General features: G+C 33.4%; 1 protein-coding gene across 1 annotated transcript; it reads left to right on the forward strand.

Annotated features, from left to right (window-relative positions):
- The first annotated feature begins 366 nt into the window (after window positions 1–366).
- On the forward strand, window positions 367–18,693 carry LOC110113637 (methyl-CpG-binding domain-containing protein 11). The gene is made up of 3 exons (XM_020846295.2): window positions 367–634; window positions 17,721–17,868; window positions 17,966–18,693. The coding sequence occupies exons 1-3, from the start codon at window positions 578–580 to the stop codon at window positions 18,691–18,693; spliced, it is 933 nt and encodes a 310-aa protein (XP_020701954.1). The 5' UTR covers window positions 367–577.
- The last annotated feature ends 332 nt before the right edge of the window (window positions 18,694–19,025 follow it).

Raw genomic sequence — 19,025 nt, forward strand, 5'->3', positions numbered from 1 at the left:
AATTTAATATTTATTCATATAATGTTATAATAACCAAATTAGATAAAAAAATGTTATCTAAAGTGAAATAAAAATTTATCTGCTTAAATTTTAATGCTATTTAGATATAGTATGTTGTTAAAATTAATTTGAATTTAGCTATTTGGTATATAAATAAATAATTAAGTAGTATTGTATAAATAAATTTTTTGAGTAAATATGAAATATGAAATTTAAATGGTATTTATGTAAATATGTAAAAAATTACAATATTTTTATAAAATCTCAAATTAAATAATGTTTTAAATGATTAGTCAGCATTAGGCTGATCGCTATGGAAACACCCGTCTCGATCGAACGGGTACACGTTGCATCACCACGGACTTGAGTCGCCGGATTCATTCCGATTATGGCTCTCAATGATTCCGCCGCGGCGATCGAGAGCGAGATCGGCGGCCGAAATCTAGATTTGTTCCTAATTTTAACGGATATATATCACCTTTTTGGGGGGATTTTGTTGGCGGCCGACAAGCGGGAAATCTACCTGGAATCGCGAGCTCGTGTACTGTGAGAAGAGAAAGTGGGGGGAGGAATAAGAATGGTGGAGAAGGAGATCGACTCCGTGGAGCTGCCAGCCCCTGCTGGCTGGAAGAAGGTCGGATTTCGATCCTTGCTAGGTTTTTTGCTCATCCAGCCATTCTTTTTGCGATAATTTATAATTACGTGCATATGCCCTAATTTGACTTCTGCTTACTTACGAACTAAGTTGTTGGCTCGCCTCCTAGGGTTTATGAGATTTTTTTAGTGGAATTTTTTGTTTCCCTCCATTTATTCTATTCCGCTTTTAGTTTCTCTGCATTTATTATTAGTTTTCGGGAGTTGACCGTAGTTTGGCTTTGTTTGAAGAGTAATTGAGACCAAATTGCTGGGTGATGGCGTCCTACTTGTATGAACTGGGGCTTTATTAGTTAGTTGATTGACGTTTGTTTTCTAGGCTAATAGAATTTTTCATCGAGCGTTAAGCTTGCTTCCGGATTACGCACAGTATCACTCGTGCAGTATGTAGAATCTGGTATATGACATGATTAACTACGGAACATCCATTGCAACATCCGTTATATGCAGCTGTTGAAGTTGATGTTCCATTGTTACAAAAATTAAATTGAGGGTTATGACATGACTTTTTTTGTTGTAACTTTACTTATAACATACTGATGATCATCGTGTTATGCTATTTTTATTATCATCGTTACAAAATTCTGCTGCATTAAGCCGCAATTGTTACACATAGAAATACTCGTGCTATTCATATTGTTTTGCCTTAATTTTTTTTTATTTTTTTTGAATTACAATCATAGATGTAGTTACTAGGGAAGGGGGAATGGAATATAGAATGTAGTTGGGAAAAAATAAAGAATATCCATAGACTTTTATAGAATTTGATGATTAACAATGAAAATGATAGGTTCATGAAAAGTGAAGACATCAAGTAAAAAAAATCAGAATGATACCTTGGAAAACGATAAAACCAGAGTTATTAAAAGATTAAGAAGAATGCTATGAGTAGGTCACACAGAATTTTATTGATTGGTCTAAAAGAGTGTTTTGAAAGACTTATAAAGGTGAATGTTGAAGTTAGCATCTTCTTTGAAATTTGGAGAGTTATCGTGGTAGGTGTTCGAGTTGTTTGATTATAAATATTTTCATAGCAATCTTGAAGTGTTAGAGGATGCGCGATGATTTAAGAATAAACTTTTGTACTAGTTTTTTAAGAACAAAAGGGATTTTAAGGATTATTGTAATTGTAGAATAACCAGCTTATGCATCATACACAGAAATTAAATGTATAGGTTAATGAAACAATGGCTTTCAAAGCCACATGCTGGGATCAACAATTTTATTTTATTTTATTTTTGAAAAAAAAAAGTTTATAAAATTCTTTTATGCGAAAGTGATTAGTTAACATGTATATAACTATGAAAAAAATTTGTATATGATTCATAAATGCTAGTTTTAGGTTGATATGCATCAAAGGGAAAAGCGATTTTTTCAAGAGTCATTGCAAAATTAAATAAAGGATCAATAATAAGTTTGCATCCATTGGTATTGGTTGTGATATATTTTTTGAATCAAGTTATTTCATCATATGTTATTTGAAAATTACATAGTTTTGATAGTTATATTTATCTTCTACAGAAAGTATTAATTTATAACAATTGAGGAATTTATTAAGGATGAATATCAAAAAGTATTTTTATTAGAAGAGGGGTATTCAACATAGTTGGATGAGATATTTCAATAAGCTTTTTAATGAGAATTATGAGAATACAACATACTTTAGTGACCTTAGTATCCTAAGTGAAAATATAGATTTTTGTTTTTACCATCGTATTAGTAAGACCAAAGTTAGAGAGACTTAAAAGAATGTAGTATGGAAAAGTAGTTGGACCTGATGATATTCTAATAGAGGTATGAAAATGTAGGAGGTGAAAGATATTCTTGGTTTACTAAATTTTCAATGTTATTTTGAAGACTAAAAAGATGCTATATGAGTGGAGTGTGTTGGTACCTATTTTTAAGAATAAAGGTGATGCACAATAGTGTGCGAATTATAGCGGAATTAAGTTAATGTTTCATACATTACAACTATGGGAGAGAGCAATTGAGCCTAGGTTACTACGTGATACTAATTTTTATCAAAATCAATTTGGATTCATGCTGGTTTGGTCTAATATGGAAGCTATACATTTATTGAGAGGTTTGATGGAGAATTTTAGAGCTAATAAGGAGGACATACATATGATATTTATTGATTTAGAGAAAGCATATGCTAAAGTTTCAAGAGAAGTGCCGTGGAGAGTTCTAGAAAAGAAAGGAGTTAATAAAGCTTATATTATTCTGTAGGCGAAAAAAACTTATTTCTAAGCTTAGTATGCTTCATGATTTCTTATTTCATTACTTTTGAACAAATTGGTATTAATATTTTCAAAATGAGTAACATCTATATCATTTAACTATGGACGACCAAAGCCAAAAATATATATATATTTTTTAATTATTGAAATTTATCCCAAATATTTTATTTTTGTATGTTTGGCGCAAGTTCAGGGAGCCAAGAAACATGCTAACCTCCATATAAGCAGCTTAAAGGAGCATATCACATGAGTTAGAGTATGAACCCATAACCTTTTCCCTGGGAACTAGGGAGCATGTCAGCTAAGATAAAGCTCACTGGTACCCAAGATTATATATTTTATCTCCATAATCAAAATATTATGCTAGATTTATCAGTACATGTAGCAAATTAAAATGTAGTAAATATTTTTATGTAATAAAAATGGAAACCTTGTTTGCCCATGCCATTTTATATGGTTGCGAATTTGATTCATATTAAAATTTTATATAATCAGTAGTCAATGTAGCTACAACATTTATGCAATTTCCTCTATCTAAAGATATGGTTATAGATTTTATCCTCATTTTTTAAATAAACTTGTGGTTTTTTTTTCAGTTTAATTCAAATTTAGATGTAGCAATAATGCATCTTTGAGTATTTGAAGAATACACAAATTTAAGATTTTAAAATCATTTATTTTTTGATCAAATTCATGAATGTCGTCTCCTTTATTGATTCCTTATCATCTATATTTTTGCATAAAAATATAAATTTGTACCTCGACATTCATTTGCATTATGACTAAAAGAATAAAAATTAAAAAAAAAAATCATTTGCATTATGACCAATCTGTTGCATTTAAACTAATGCTTTTGCAAAGGTTTTAGAAGACGTACTAGTCAAAGGTTTTACTTTATTATCCTTATTATTACTAATGGTATTACTATATTTGGATGGAGTAGTTCTAATATTTTTGAGATAAAGTATTTTAATGATATGACACTTTTTATTATGTATATGGATTAAAATCCAAAATAGTCCCCCTCCCCCCTTCTTATTAGTATGTAGCCAATCTAGTTGTAGATTATCATATTTGTTCAATTTAGTTACTCGATTATATAAAATTGTTCCAAAATGGTCCCTTTGGGATTAAATCGGGATCAATTTTGTATCACAATTTCTACATTAGGGAAATTTTTTTTATCAATTTTGTATGATCAAGGGCTAAGTTGGCAAATTTGATACTCTAAAATTAAATTTGCCATATGAATTGTCGGGGGAGTCTTGGAGATTTAATTTTTAGATTGATCTCTAATTAGTTGGATGTTTAAATATTACTCAAAATTTAATGCAAGTTGGAAAGCTTTTTCAATTGTTACAATTATGAGGTGTTATATCTTTTTAATATTAGATTGCAAGTCAAACTTGAAACTAGATACTAGATAGTATTGTTTTGAGATCCACTACTAATTAGAACACATCATTAACTCAAATAAATTCATACATTCAATAATTGTTTTCATTTCTTATTTTAAAGCATTAAAATTATTAAGCAAAGAATTATGAAATGACAAAGTGGTATATTCTCTTTAAATGTAATGTCTCATTTCAACACAAGTTGTTTTAGGTTCTCTACCAAGCATTTCTCGTTTTTTTCCATGCTTATCTAACATATCAGAGCTTGCCCTATTAATATTCACTTGTAAATCTTACTTGATGCTCATCAGATATGGTGTTGTTCAATGAAATTATTCTTTTCTATAACCTAATTTAAAAACACTATGATTCTCCCATCAAATGAGGATGATACTTCATTTTCTTAGTTATGTCAGCTAAATCATACCTCTGATGTCTATTATTTCCATAGATTTCGTTGTCATGTACTATTTTGTTTATGTCTACCTTGTTGATGTTGTGTGGTTTAATTAGGTTAACATTCAAATTGAACTATTTATTTAAGAAGTCAATATCTTGTTCATTAGGTTGATAACGAGTAGTTTTCAAATTTTCAATTCTTTGTTGAACTTGATTTTATCATGCTTCTTTTAGTCTTGTTTCTATATAAACTCATTTAATTATTTTTTCATATTTTCTAAAAGTACATCCTTTTGACGACCTTAATATTGAGCCCAACTTCTATTTGATATAGTAACATAAGCTTAAGCTTTGATATCATCAAATATTAGTTTAAGGCATCTTAGGGTTTAAGATTTCCTATGTATATATAAAATATAAGACGTAGAAAATTGTGCAACACTCTCAGAATTCTTATATCACAAACTCTTAGCATTTGACAATTTAAACCAATTTAAATGAGTCTTATTGCATTCCCTTACAGGTAAGGTTAGAGATTCAAGATCTAGAAAATCATGGAACACTTAGAAATTCATATATTTGTTGAAAACTAGACTGTATCAAATTTGATTAAAATTAAGCATACATTCAAACCACAAATAAAATATGGAAGAAAATATAAGACTCTAAAGGAACTCACCAAAATGAAACAAGCTACTTGCTTGTACGAGGAGATGACCTCTCTCAAAATCTATTAATAAAGGAATTGACTTCTAGAAGTAGCAAAAATAGCATATGCAATTAGAATGTCATTCTAATCCAAATTTTATTAACTAGAATGCTCCAGACCCTTATTTATAAAGAAAGGTCCTTGGAATTCTCTTCTACTAATTACAACTTGAGAATTCTCTTTCTCCAGTTATATCTCTCATTTTTTGTCCGTCATTCCTGTTACAAAAATTTTTTCAGCTCATTGGAAGTGATCTTTACTCTATTTTTGTTTTCAATGATTATGAGTTTAGTATATTTCTTTCTCTTGAATCTGGTGAAAATGCAATCTCTCATATTTTAGTGAATTTTTATTGTGTAACTTTTGATATGTGATGATAACATTATTATGAACATTTTGACTGATTTATATTGAATTTTCACCAGGTGCTTTGGTTGATATGACATTTTACATGAAATGTGTAGGGAAACTGTTGATTGTAAAATGATCGGGTATCCGGGTGCTACTGTACTGATATGGATATGAACGTCTCAGGAGTATCACTTGTACTGATCAGGTACATATAAATTGGCCATTTCCTTTTCCATTGGTTCATAGGAACCATCCTTTTCCATAGCTCATAAGAGCCTCCTTTTCCATGGCTCATAAGAGCCTCCTTTTCCATGGCTCATAAGAGCCTCCTTTTCCATGTGATACTCCCGCGTCAACATGCACATACATTTAGTATTTATATAACCATAAGAAATGCTTTAAATTAAACCATTCATGAATTAAACAAGTGTATGTTTCCATATGAATGTGTATGCTTGCTATGCTCATGTCATTTGCATGTAAATGAAAAACATGTGTAGTACAAGTAAAGAAAAGAATATGAGGATCATTCATGAGTTGTCCATTTGCATAAAGTGAAAATCCTTGCCTTTGCTTTGGGTATCCATGAACATTTACAAAGAAGCAAGAGTCATAAAAAGATATCATAATAAGCATGAAGGAATTTACCATTTCTATGTAAATGCAATGAAAGAAATGTTAGCTATTATTTATAAAAACTTCCATTCCACCTACCTCAATCCGTGTCCCTTTTTCGTTTGTCCGATCAACTCTTTCCTTCCACTCAATTTATATCTAAAAGAAATAATTAAAGAATACATTAGTGACTAGTTTCTACACAATAAACTAAACCTTAATTCTAAAGTAAATAAAGACCTTTCTATGTTGTTTAAGTTCCAAAACAAACCCTTCCCATTTTTCATGAAATCTTTCAACCCCTTTCTTCTCATTAAAAGTTTAGGCCAACACTTTAGATTCTAAACATACCACACCCTTCCTCACCTTCAAAACATCCTTAAAATAAATTAAATTTTCGGAATTAAATAAATCAAAAATTAGAAAATATGGTTTTTCATGCAAAACTCATATATTTGCTTCTAAAATCCTCCCTACAACCTACGAAAACCGTGGGGATCAAAAATATCATGATTGGGGAAAAACCCTAAATCCATAAACTCAAAAATTTCGTCGTTCATTCAATATTTTTCAATTAGAAGCTTTCTTAGGTTAATAGGAACCTCATTTGTGAAGACATTTCCAAAGAAACAACTTTTAAGCAAAAACCCTAATTTTCAAAACTCATATTTTTATGAAAGAAAATGCACATTAGGGTTTAGAAACATCCCCCTAACCTTCCCTAAACTTTTCTCAAAAGAATCTCAAAGAAAACTTAAGTTTTTCTCAAACCCTAGAAATCTTCTCTTCCAAAAATCTTGAGAATGAGAGGGAAAAACCTAGTTCTATTGCATACCTTTCACTTCCTTTAGTCTCCCCTACGATTTTCCCCAAGATTGGCCGCCGGAAACCGCCGCCGGAGCCGCTCGATCTCCCTTGCTCGTCGCCCCTACCGTCCGCTCCCTCTCGGTTTCTTTCGCTCAAACCGTGCGAATGGGGAGAATGAGGGCTCGGTTGGCTCATAATAGGAAGATGGGGGAAAGCCAAAAGACATACATGCCCTTACTTAAACAACCCATGCTTGAACAAACCTTAAGGGTAGAATTGGCATTATGAAACTTCTCTTAATTTTAATTCCTAAATTAAGCAAAATTAAATATAAGTTCTTTACATCAAATTTCTTAGAATTTTGCGTAGAATTTTTCAAAATTATTTCCATCGAAATCCGACATCCTCGAATTTTCCACTTAAAACTCGTCGCGACGCTTTGAAAAGCGTGCGAGGTCTAAAACGACGTTTTGCGGGTTTTACAGCTGCTAGAAATAAAAGTAGTGAAACAAAAATAGGGAAGTTGCACTTGAGAAAAACATAAGAAATTGAAATAAAAGCTGCATGGCTTGGGACTGATAGAAGCCACAAGAGGGACATATATAAATATAAAAAAAGAGGATTCTAGCCTCAAGTCGCTGCATAGGTTTTAAAAAATCTTAAGGGATAAGGATCCAATTAGGGCACTATTAAACTTTTATAATTGGTAAATATCTCAAGCATTTATATTGAAATTATTGAAATTAAAAAATTCTACTAAAATTCAAAATAATAAAGCAAGTCAAACACCTATAAATCAAATTAAGAGTTCAATGTTCTAGTTGTTCGCTTTATATCTATATTTATAAGTTGTGACAATGTAGATTTGAGTTTCGCATCTCCAGCTCAACTAATTGTTGCTCAAGTTTAATGAACTTGTGTCTTTAAGTTTTGGCAAGAGGCCCAATGTGATTATCTCAATATGCTAAGGTGCTAGCTTTTCAAGACTTTTGTTATTGTTGGTACAATTGGGACTCCTTAAAAAGATGGCGGATATCTTCTCCATACTAACTCTAAGTGTGGCCTTGTTTGAAAAATGAATGTAATCTACAAAGAGATGGACTAGGTTGTTATTGGCCCTTTTTTTTTAGTCTCAACACAATATAATGCCCTTTTTTTGCAGGCATGATGATGACACTTACTCCTTTGAAAAAAAAGATTTATAAGATGAGATGGAAAAAAAAAATAATCATTGCTCACTTGTGGACCCAACTCTCATTGTTGATCTAGCTGGTTCCATGTCCAACTCTAATGACAATGATTGTTGTTTGTACTAATAATAACTTTAGCTATGGTGGATCAAGCTCAATAATTGATTGGGGAGCTCAAGAAGTTCTAGTGAGTTGAGTTGTCTGACTCCTATAAAAGACAATAATAAAAGAAAAGAAGGAGAAAAAAAAATCCCACTACCAAAAAAAAAATCTAAGAAATATTGAAGGTAATGGGGAAATGTCTCCACAAGAAATTTTTTAAGCATGCTACAACAAGCTCTTACAATGCCAAAGATTAAGGGGTATACTTGTAACGCCGGAAATTGTGAAAATAATTTTAAAATAAAATCTGAAAATTTTGAATTGGCGAGCTGTGGCACTGGGGGAGCAGCACTGGAATTCGACGTGGCGGCACTGAGCTCTCTATTCTACTGCAAATCAAGATTGAGCATGCAATGCCGCAACATTTGATCCATAGCGCCGCAACGTTGAACACTAAATCATATTTTTTATATACTTAATATGAATATCTCTCATTTTTTTGTCCGTCATTCCTGTTACAAATTTTTTTTCTTCTCATTGGAAGTGATTTTTACTCTATTTTTGTTTTCAATGATTATGAGTTTAGTATATTTCTTTCTCTTGAATCTGGTGAAAATGCAATCTCTCATATTTTAGTGAATTTTTATTGTGTAACTTTTGATATGTGATGATAACAATATTATGAACATTTTGACTGGTTTATATTGAATTTTCACCAGGTGCTTTGGTTGATATGACATTTTACATGAAATGTGTAGGGAAACTGTTGATTGTAAAATGATCGGGTATCCGGGTGCTACTGTACTGATATGGATATGAAATCATGACATACATATGATTGTCGTTCATTTGGCATAACATGCATTTCAGGGCATAATACCCTCATATAAATAAGATATTTATTGTATTGTATTGAGCAAATGATCTAATTGATATAGAAAGAATGTGACATTTGCTTGTAAGTTAGGAAGTTTTTCAATCAACACTATAATTAATATTGTTTGACAATTAAAACATTAATATCTTATATAGGAGAGTGGGCTGACATGCTTTCTTTAAAATAAAAAAGTTTCGTGGTGTAATTCTAGTTATATCTGGTAACTAATTGACCGATTATGCCGACGGGTAGAGGGCAATGACTCTTCATTGATTTATTGAAAGTCATGTGTGAATTGATTAAGATTTATGAATAATGATAATAAGATAGAGTTTGATGATGAACTAAATGATTGGGGTTAAATTAAAGTGGTCAGCTAACTAACAATTGGGATTTAAATGATCTTGAAAACACCAAATTAAAGTTGAATGTCTTACCTTGTTGAATTTCATATTGATATGCATATATGATATGAAATATATATATGAATGACATATACGAGTAATGACAGAAGATAGATACACCTGATGAAAAATGTGACTAATGATTGATGATAGATAAGATTGATAATTGATAAGACTAATGAAATGTGAGATTGGTTGATTGATTGATGATAGTATTGATATGAGTAACATGTAGCTAAATTGAAAGGGTACTGATATGAACATATGTATTGATATATTAGCGGTGACAATTATTGACATGACCTGGAAAATTCGGGTTTGGGTTAACCCGTTTAGCATATGGTCGAGTTTGGGTCAACCCGCTAACCCGAATTTGATATGAGTCTCATTTGACCTCTCTAGTCACCCCGCAACTCACGCATGGCACATCCGCGTGGTCTCGTCAGGCCGCCCTTGCCACAGCGCACCCGCACCACAACACTCTCGCATGGTCCCGCTTGGCTGCCATCGCTCGCTCGCGTAGGCCGCACGCTCGCACTCACCCCACATCTGCACACTCACGTGGTCCGACAAGGCTTCTCTCCCCCACAATAGCGTAGCTCGTGCTCAATGCTCGCAGCACGTGCTCTCGCAACCGCGGGTTAGTGGGTTCGGGTCTAAATTTTTGACACGTTTGCAAAACCGTGTTGGATTCGGGTTTGTTGAATTGGACCCGAGTCAATTTTGGGTTCGATCCAAACCCTACCCGAATACTCATTTTGAAGCCCCTATGATATATGATGAGAATATGACTGTCATGTATATTAAATATATGATATATTTACTACTATATATCCCTACAATATATGTTTATTATATCTGGTTAAATATTGGTTATTTGTTGAGCTGTGTGTTTATTATGTGGTTTTACATGTTTTCAGGCAATGGTAAGGATTCTGTAGATTGAGGTTGTTCTAGGCTGAAGGCTGGAGTTTCTTTCTACATCTTTTTATCTTTCTTTTTCTTTTTGTAGTCATGATGTATTCTTCATAATGATGGTCTCATTTATTATATTTATAAATATTGTAAATATGTCATTTTGGGTTTAAAACAATGTAAACATTTAATGAATAGTAATTCATTTATGCATTCCCCTATTTATGCAATTAGTCTAGCTCTTGTTGATATGTGAAATGTTCAGATTGATGTAATTCTTCCAACATTAGATCTTGGGGCAGCATAATTTTAGGCTTTAGGGACACCGCCCAAAATGAACAGCCTCTAATATATCAATTAATAAGTTAATCCTTTCTTAGGGAGCATTAGGGTTTTGACACTTCAGGACTAACTTGACATTTTCGCCACCTAAGGGTTTTGACACTTGAAAATATTTAGGAAAGAGGTTCAATTATACCCTTTGAAAGAGTGACAATCATTTATCTCGTCCAAATGAAAGATGTGATGAGACAATCATTAAGTACATCAAGCAGGCGAGGAAATCGAACATTGAATATGAGCATATTGTTCAACTCCTATTGGACAGAATTGTTAATCACAAGAAATTCATCTCAACATGGTCTTGATCAATAGTTTCTAAGACTATCAATAGTTTATAAGAGTTATTAGATAGTGCTGGAGTCCATGCAACTTAACTTATCCATAGAAACTCCTACATTGATGAGGACAAGCTTGACAAAGGCCTAAAGCAAGGAGGGGTGATTTGTGCATGCCTTAACCTTCAAAATTGACAGTGGTGTGTGGGAGTCATCCTCAGTGGCATCAATCATAAAACCCAAAATCCGAACTCGCTAAAAGAACACGAGTAAAAAATATTTATTGAAGGGTGATCAGATGGGAAAGCAATTCTAATAAGTGCTCAAATTGGGCCTTAAACTATTGGGGCTTAGTAAACATGTAGAAATTAATAGTAAAAATGCCTGAAGATATTCCTTATATAATAAGATGATCTTGAACTAGATTGAGGATTGGTTTACAATAAAAAATTGATTGGCAAAGAAATATGAATAGTCAACTCATAGTTTTTGACCTAGTCCTAGTGCATCATGTTATCATCCCAATGACCTTGCATACTCACAACAAAGAAGGACAATTAAATGCACTCCTTTGCTAGACAAGCGACAATTATATTCCCCTTAATTGGCCCTACTTATTAGAGAAGGGAAAATTTATACAATGATCTCCTCTATGAAGGGGCAACACAACAAAATCTTCGTATCGAAATTCGAGGCACTTGTTAGAGGCCAATTATAAGAAACAGCAATTCGCACTCATCGAAAGACATCAAATTTTATAATTGCTACTTTAAATACACATGTAACGCAAAGATTTTGGTGGTGTTTGAAGCTTATCATTAAGTACCATTAAGTTCTCCTCCTAAATATGCAAACATATACTTCCAAGCCAATGCAACACAATTTTTAAAGGATCAATTTTTTGTTTGACTCAATAAAGCTTCTAAAACTCAAACAAAGGAGACATCTAGGTTTCTAACGACAATCAGTTACGATGTACCGATATGGATACAAACACAATAAGACTCAGACACGTAATGGACACAATATCATAATACTATATCTTTGAAATTAAAAAAAAAAAAATTATAGTAATTTGATGTAGGCAAAGGGGGGTCAAATCAAATCCTAAATTTTTGTTTTGACTACTCTTGGACTTGCTAGCTCATTAATTCTTTGAGTTGAAATTTAGCTCATTATGAGCTGTTTTTTAATTCATTTATTGAAGTAAAAAGTTTAGCTCATTTATGTAAGTTTAGTGGAAGCTCATTATGGTGGATTTTGGCCATTTGGTTCCCGTGGATGGCTGCTGGTTTTCCCGTGCTTGGCCCTTTGGTTCCCACGACTGGCTGGCTGTTTTCCCCTGCCTTGGCCCTTTGGTTCCCACGGCTGGTTGGTTTTTCAGTGCCGTGACCCTTTGTTTCCTATGCTGGCTGCTTGGTTTCGTGGATTGTTGCTTGGTTCCGTGGATTGCTGCTTGGTTCCTGTGGCTTTTCTCCTCTGTTTTGCTGTACTGTTTGGAGGGATGATATGTTATGACTGTTGGCCTTTTATTTCCCTAAATCTAATAAGTTTTTAATTAATGTTTTAAGGGCTGTTAGGCTGCCCTCTCTTGCCTATATATAGAAGATGTTTTGAGGCTTAAAAAGAATTACTTATGATGATAATTTTTGGATAAAAACTTGAGAAGTTTTTTTGGAAAGGCTTGAGAGCTTTGTCCAATTCTTCTTCTTCTCTATCGTGGGATAACTTACGAGTTACTCCTATCCTTCGTCTTGGCTTCTAATCCCTTCTTCTACCCACAAGTATTCATTCCACTTGTATCCTTCTTCTAAATGAAAGAAAAGCATCTTTAGGTTGTTTTAAGTTTGGTCTTGAAGGTCGTAAGTGTTTCTTTATGTTTGTATGAAACAGCAATTCGCACTCATCGAAAGACATCAAATTTTATAATTGCTACTTTAAATACACATGTAACGCAAAGATTTTGGTGGTGTTTGAAGCTTATCATTAAGTACCATTAAGTTCTCCTCCTAAATATGCAAACATATACTTCCAAGCCAATGCAACACAATTTTTAAAGGATCAATTTTTTGTTTGACTCAATAAAGCATCTAAAACTCAAACACAGGAGACATCTAGGTTTCTAACGACAATCAGTTACGATGTACTGATATGGATACAGACACAATAAGACTCAGACACGTAATGGACACAATATCATAATACTATATCTTTGAAATTAAAAAAAAAAAAATTATAGTAATTTGATGTGGGCAAAGGGGGGTCAAATCAAATCCTAAATTTTTGTTTTGACTACTCTTGGACTTGCTAGCTCATTAATTCTTTGAGTTGAAATTTAGCTTATTATGAGCTATTTTTTAGTTCATTTATTGAAGTAAAAAGTTTAGCTCATTTATGTAAGTTTAGTGGAAGCTCATTATGGTGGATTTTGGCCCTTTGGTTCCCGTGGATGGCTGCTGGTTTTCCCTTGCTTGGCTCTTTGTTTCCCACGACTGGCTGGCTATTTTCCCGTGCCTTGGCCCTTTGGTTCCCACGGCTGGTTGGTTTTTTAGTGTCGTGGATTGTTGCTTGGTTCCGTGGATTGCTGCTTGGTTCCTGTGGCTTTTCTCCTCTGTTTTGCTGTACCATTTGGAGGGCTGATATGTTATGATTGTTGGCCTTTTATTTCCCTAAATCTAATAAGTTTTTAATTAATGTTTTAAGGGCTGTTTGGCTGCCCTCTCTTGCCTATATATAGATGTTTCGAGGCTTAAAAAGAATTACTTATGATGATAGTTTTTGGATAAAAACCTGAGAAGTTTTTTTTGGAAAGGCTTGAGAGCTTTGTCCACTTCTTCTTCTTCTCTATCGTGGGATAACTTAGGAGTTACTCCTATCCTTCGTCTTGGCTTCTAATCCCTTCTTCTACCCACAAGTATTCCTTCCACTTGTATCCTTCTTCTAAATGAAAGAAAAGCATCTTTAGGTTGTTTTAAGTTTGGTCTTGAAGGTTGTAAGTGTTTCTTTATGTTTGTATGTGTTCTTTTTATATGTTTTGAAATGTAAGAGTTTGTTTTAAAGTTTCTAAGTTGTCTCTTCTTTGTTGTATTTTCTTATCCCATATATGTTTTTAAAGATTAGTAAGGTTTTGTTTTTGTAATAAAAAAATTGGGGCCCTTCCCAAATTTTTTATTACATCATAATTACACTAATTAAATAATATGAACTAAATTCATATAATAATAATAAATTCATTTTATTGTTCATTAAAATAAAAAGTATATTTAAGTTTATTAAATACCTAAACTCAATTAAAAGAGCAATAGTCATATGATATTATAGATTTTTGGCTTAAAGTTGAGAAAATTAGTTCTTTATATAAAAATAAAATTAGAAAAATTATAGAAAAATAAAGTGAAATATATAAAATAAAATAATTGCTAATTAGTTCTTAGCTTATTTAAGTAATATATGTTAAAATTAAATAAACTATATGGCTTAATTTAAGTTATTTATATAGGACATGTATGCAGACATACACGTCTTTTAACTTTTTTATTTTTTTAATTGAATATTTAGATTAAGTGTCGAACAAGTGCACTTGTCATGCATGTGATTGGCATGACATGTTTCATTATTACCAAATGTCAGTACATTATGGGCAATCATTTGTCGCTCAACATACCAAATAATGGTCAGCCATGGTGGCACCTTGTTCAAGAAGCTTAATGGTATAACTGGGACTTCATTGCTGCTATAGTTGACAAGCTTTAGCGCCCTAGCGATCCAAAATAAGGATTCATCCATCTCAATTTGAGTCCATGGTAGAAATGCCCAATCTAATAGGTTTTGAAGCTCTTCTTTTTTTGAGAGAGAGACAACTTCATGAACTCGTTAATCATGTCATTTTTTACACTTCTGTTGGAATTATTTCTTTCCAATATTTCATCTAAGATGCAGAGAATTGACTAAAAGAGAAATATTCTTCATCAATATTGATGTTCAATAACTCCTTGTTTTTTAAAATTTTGTCTCTCATTCAGCCTCGTTGTTGGATACTTCATGGGGTTAGCTGAAGAAGCTGGACATACTGGTCCTGATTTACTGGCAATTGGATAGTTCACTTTAATTGAATGGTTCGTGCGAGAGGCTAAGCATGGAGAAACCCCAATCTGATGTAGAACGGGAGGGGGGTAATTAAAAAAAAATTAAAGAGCTAAAATTCCATCTCATATTTTCGTTAATTAATGGATTTGAATTTGAATGGATTTGAATTTGAAATTCAAATACGAAAAAGAGGGAGGGAAGAGAGTAGTTAATTATCTATTTAATTGGGGCCTTTAATTAAAAAGAAAACAATTAGAATAGAGGGGAGAGAGAGGGGCCAGCCTAATGAGAAGGGAAAGGAAAGGTGTCCACATACAATGTATGTGGATCCATGCATTAATGGGAGATTGGAGAGTTAAATTTAAAATAATTTCAGATTTAATATGATTGAAAGATTTCATAAAATAGATGTATGTTATTTAGCAAAGAATTTAAAATTCAAAAATGAATTTGAATTCGAAAACTTTCCAAATAAGTTAGGAGCTAATTTAGGAAAGTAATGATGGTGAAATGAAATTGGAACTAAGAGATTAATTAATCAATCAATTTCGAAATTGATTAATTAATTGAATGAAAAAGGTTACCAAAAATAAGATAATTAATGAGGATGGATTTGAAATTCAAATTAGATTCATTTGAATTTAAAATCTTTCCAAATTAAAGACAACTTAAATAACGAAAGGAGGCCTTTTTTTTCTTTTTTTTTTAGGGAGGTGGGGCTAGGGAAGGAGGTGGCCGGCAGTTTTGTGGAAGAGGAGATGTTTATGGGAGAATCGGCCGGTGGAAAGTGGGGGATTTTGGCCAGCGGTCAAGGAATGAGGAGAAAAGGATTTAGGGAAAGAAATATACAACCGCGAGCCCGGACACATCCTGCAGCTGACGGGTACTACGTTGCCCTTCTCCAAGGGACTTCAAGCCACGAGCCCGGACACATCCTGCTGCTGGTGGAATCTCATCCAAGGTTCTTCCCAAAGAATACAAGTGCAAACCAAAATTTCTTTTCTTAATAATTCATCATTGATCTAATACAAGAGCAAGGGCCTCTATATATAGGCCTTAAAAAAAACTAAAAGACAAAATTTCCCCTTGGGCTTACATAAGAAAAGTCCCTTAAGTAAGGGTAAAAACGGAAAATGCATAATTAAATAAAAATTACAATTAATAAACTAAGATAAAATGGAGGGATCTCGACTGTCGATCTTCGTCTCTTCCTTTGATTAACGTCCACTGTCGGATGTCCGCATCACAATCACTTAGAAGACTATTTTACTAAGTGGGTTCTTCCATGGTTTATGAAAATGTTTATAAGGTCTTACATCCCCTTTGAAGACATGCTTTTTCTTTGAGCTTTCACGGTTTTAATTGGTTATCGCCTATCGGGCAAAGATTGGGTAAAGATTGGGTGAAGGATATAAAAAAGCACATTGGAGTATTGTGTTGTCTTCAAGTTCACGCTCTATTGTTGGCGTAATGGAATTTTTTAGTAGAGAGGTGATAAGGTGGTTGATCATGAAATATCAGGCCACATTCTTAACATAAAGAGCATAAGTTTCTAGTGCAGCATTAAGATTGAACTTCATGAGGTGCTTTTTCATTTGTTTTTGGGTTATCAATTAAGGATACAAGCTACAAACGGTTTCACATTCATCTAACTAATTTAATGTCTAACTAATTTAAATATTGTATGATTTAGTTGAGAGTACTCAACCAGAGCCCAACCATTGTTCTCTAATATCTTCTTGATTTGTTTGTGTGGCAAACTTGTTTTTGTTTCTTAGGTGTTTGATGAGCAGACCTTTTGCTCCGTGTTTATACTGCAACTCTGTGTAATATTTGTACATGATCCGAAGGTCTAATGGCACATATTGATGATAATTAGGTGTTATTTTTGTAAGATGTATAATGTGCGAACTGCTTTGATTATTTTTCATTTAAGAGATTCATGGAGAAGCCAATGAACCAAGCACACTAAACTTTTGCTTTGCTAATCATAGGTTCTTTTATACTTTGGGAATGCATTAAAGATTCAGAGTTTGAATTTGGGGATCAAATTGTGTTTTCTTTTATATTTTTAATTTTCTTCAATTTTCATATACTGTATCTCCAAGAGAGATTATGTGGTGATACCATTTCCCGTTTTTGTTGGGGATTCTATTCCTGTTCGTTGGAGAAAATCTTCCCCTCCATGGCCTTAAGTCCTTGCCCACTATTTCTCTTTCTCCTTATATTTCACTTTTGCTTATGTTGGTGATTAGATTGAAACTTATTAGATTTCTCTTTCTGAATTGGGATAGTTGCTTTAATTATTACAGATTGGTGATTTTCGTTTAAAAGCTCTATTGCCATTATATTTGCAGTTCATTCCAAAGGATGGGGCTCCCAAAAGGAACGGGGTAAGTTTTATTTCTCCCACCGGAGAGGAGATCAAAAACAGGAAGCATTTGGACCGTTTTCTTAGGTCTCATCCTGGAGGCCCTTCTCCTGCAGAATTTGATTGGGGATATGGTAGCCTCCCCTCCCCTGCTCCCTTCCTCTTTCTATCTCTAGATTATTAGCTTTCATTTGTCACGTGATCTTAGTTCTTCATTGGCTTATGAAACAGGGGATACCCCTCGGCGATCTGTTAGAATTAGGGAAAAGGTAAAGGCATCAGAATCTCTCGAGGACGATCAGCCAAAGAAGCAAAGAAAAAGAAGAATGAATAGCGAAGATACGGAGGAAGAAGTTGATGAGGCAGCGGCGCCCGAAAGTGAGAATCCAGACACACAGACAGTAGAGAGCATAGTAGATGCAGTGATGAAAGACAGTGAAGATGTTTCAGTAAAAGAAAAGGAGCTGGTTGCAGAAGGTGGTAAGGCTATAGAAAATGAGGAAGTTAAAGCAGAAGAAGAAGCAGATCAAGATTCAGCTGAAATCCAAAAAGGGGTGGAAAAAAATGAACCTAAAAAACTGGTAGTGGAAGAGGCTAGCAAAGATCTGCCTGTGTTATCCCTTCCAGAGGCAACAAAGGATGAAAATCCAGTTGTAACAGAAAACCAAGAAAAAATCGGAGTCGAAAAGGCGAGTAAAGATGAGCCTGTTTTATCCGTGCCGGAGGCGACCGAGGAGGAAAATTCAGTTGTTAGAGACGACCAAGAAAAACTGGGCTTGCAAGATGCGAGCGAAGATGTGCCCGAGGCCGGCGACGAAAACTCAGCTGTAAAAGAAATTCAAATTGATTTGAAAGTGTCAGCTCATGAGACTCAGCCCAATAAGGATGATTTGCGTGAGGAAGAAGTGAAGAATAGAACCTTATTTATTAACAATTACAATTGCGAGCAGAAGATTTGATCCCTCCTATGGTATGAATTCCTCACTATGAACTTCAAATATATTTCTCAACCTCAAATAAGGCTTTAGCAACTGTCTGAGTAACTGCGTTTTAGTTGAAATCTATTAGGTTTGTCTTTTCTGAATAATTTATCTGAGCTATTTCTCTTTGTTGTATTCAATCTCTCTCTCTCTCTCTCTTTAGTTTTTACTAGTTATTTCATCGTCCATTGTATGACACGTGATAACTCCTGACACGTGCGAGTATAACGGTTTAGTTATTGAACTTGCATGTTGAGAGAGAGTGAAAACTTTGTAGTTTATTGTCATTTATAACCATGTGATGATGTTAG

The sequence above is a fragment of the Dendrobium catenatum genome, unplaced genomic scaffold (assembly GCF_001605985.2).
Source record: "Dendrobium catenatum unplaced genomic scaffold, ASM160598v2 fragScaff_scaffold_847, whole genome shotgun sequence".
NCBI lineage: Eukaryota > Viridiplantae > Streptophyta > Magnoliopsida > Asparagales > Orchidaceae > Dendrobium > Dendrobium catenatum.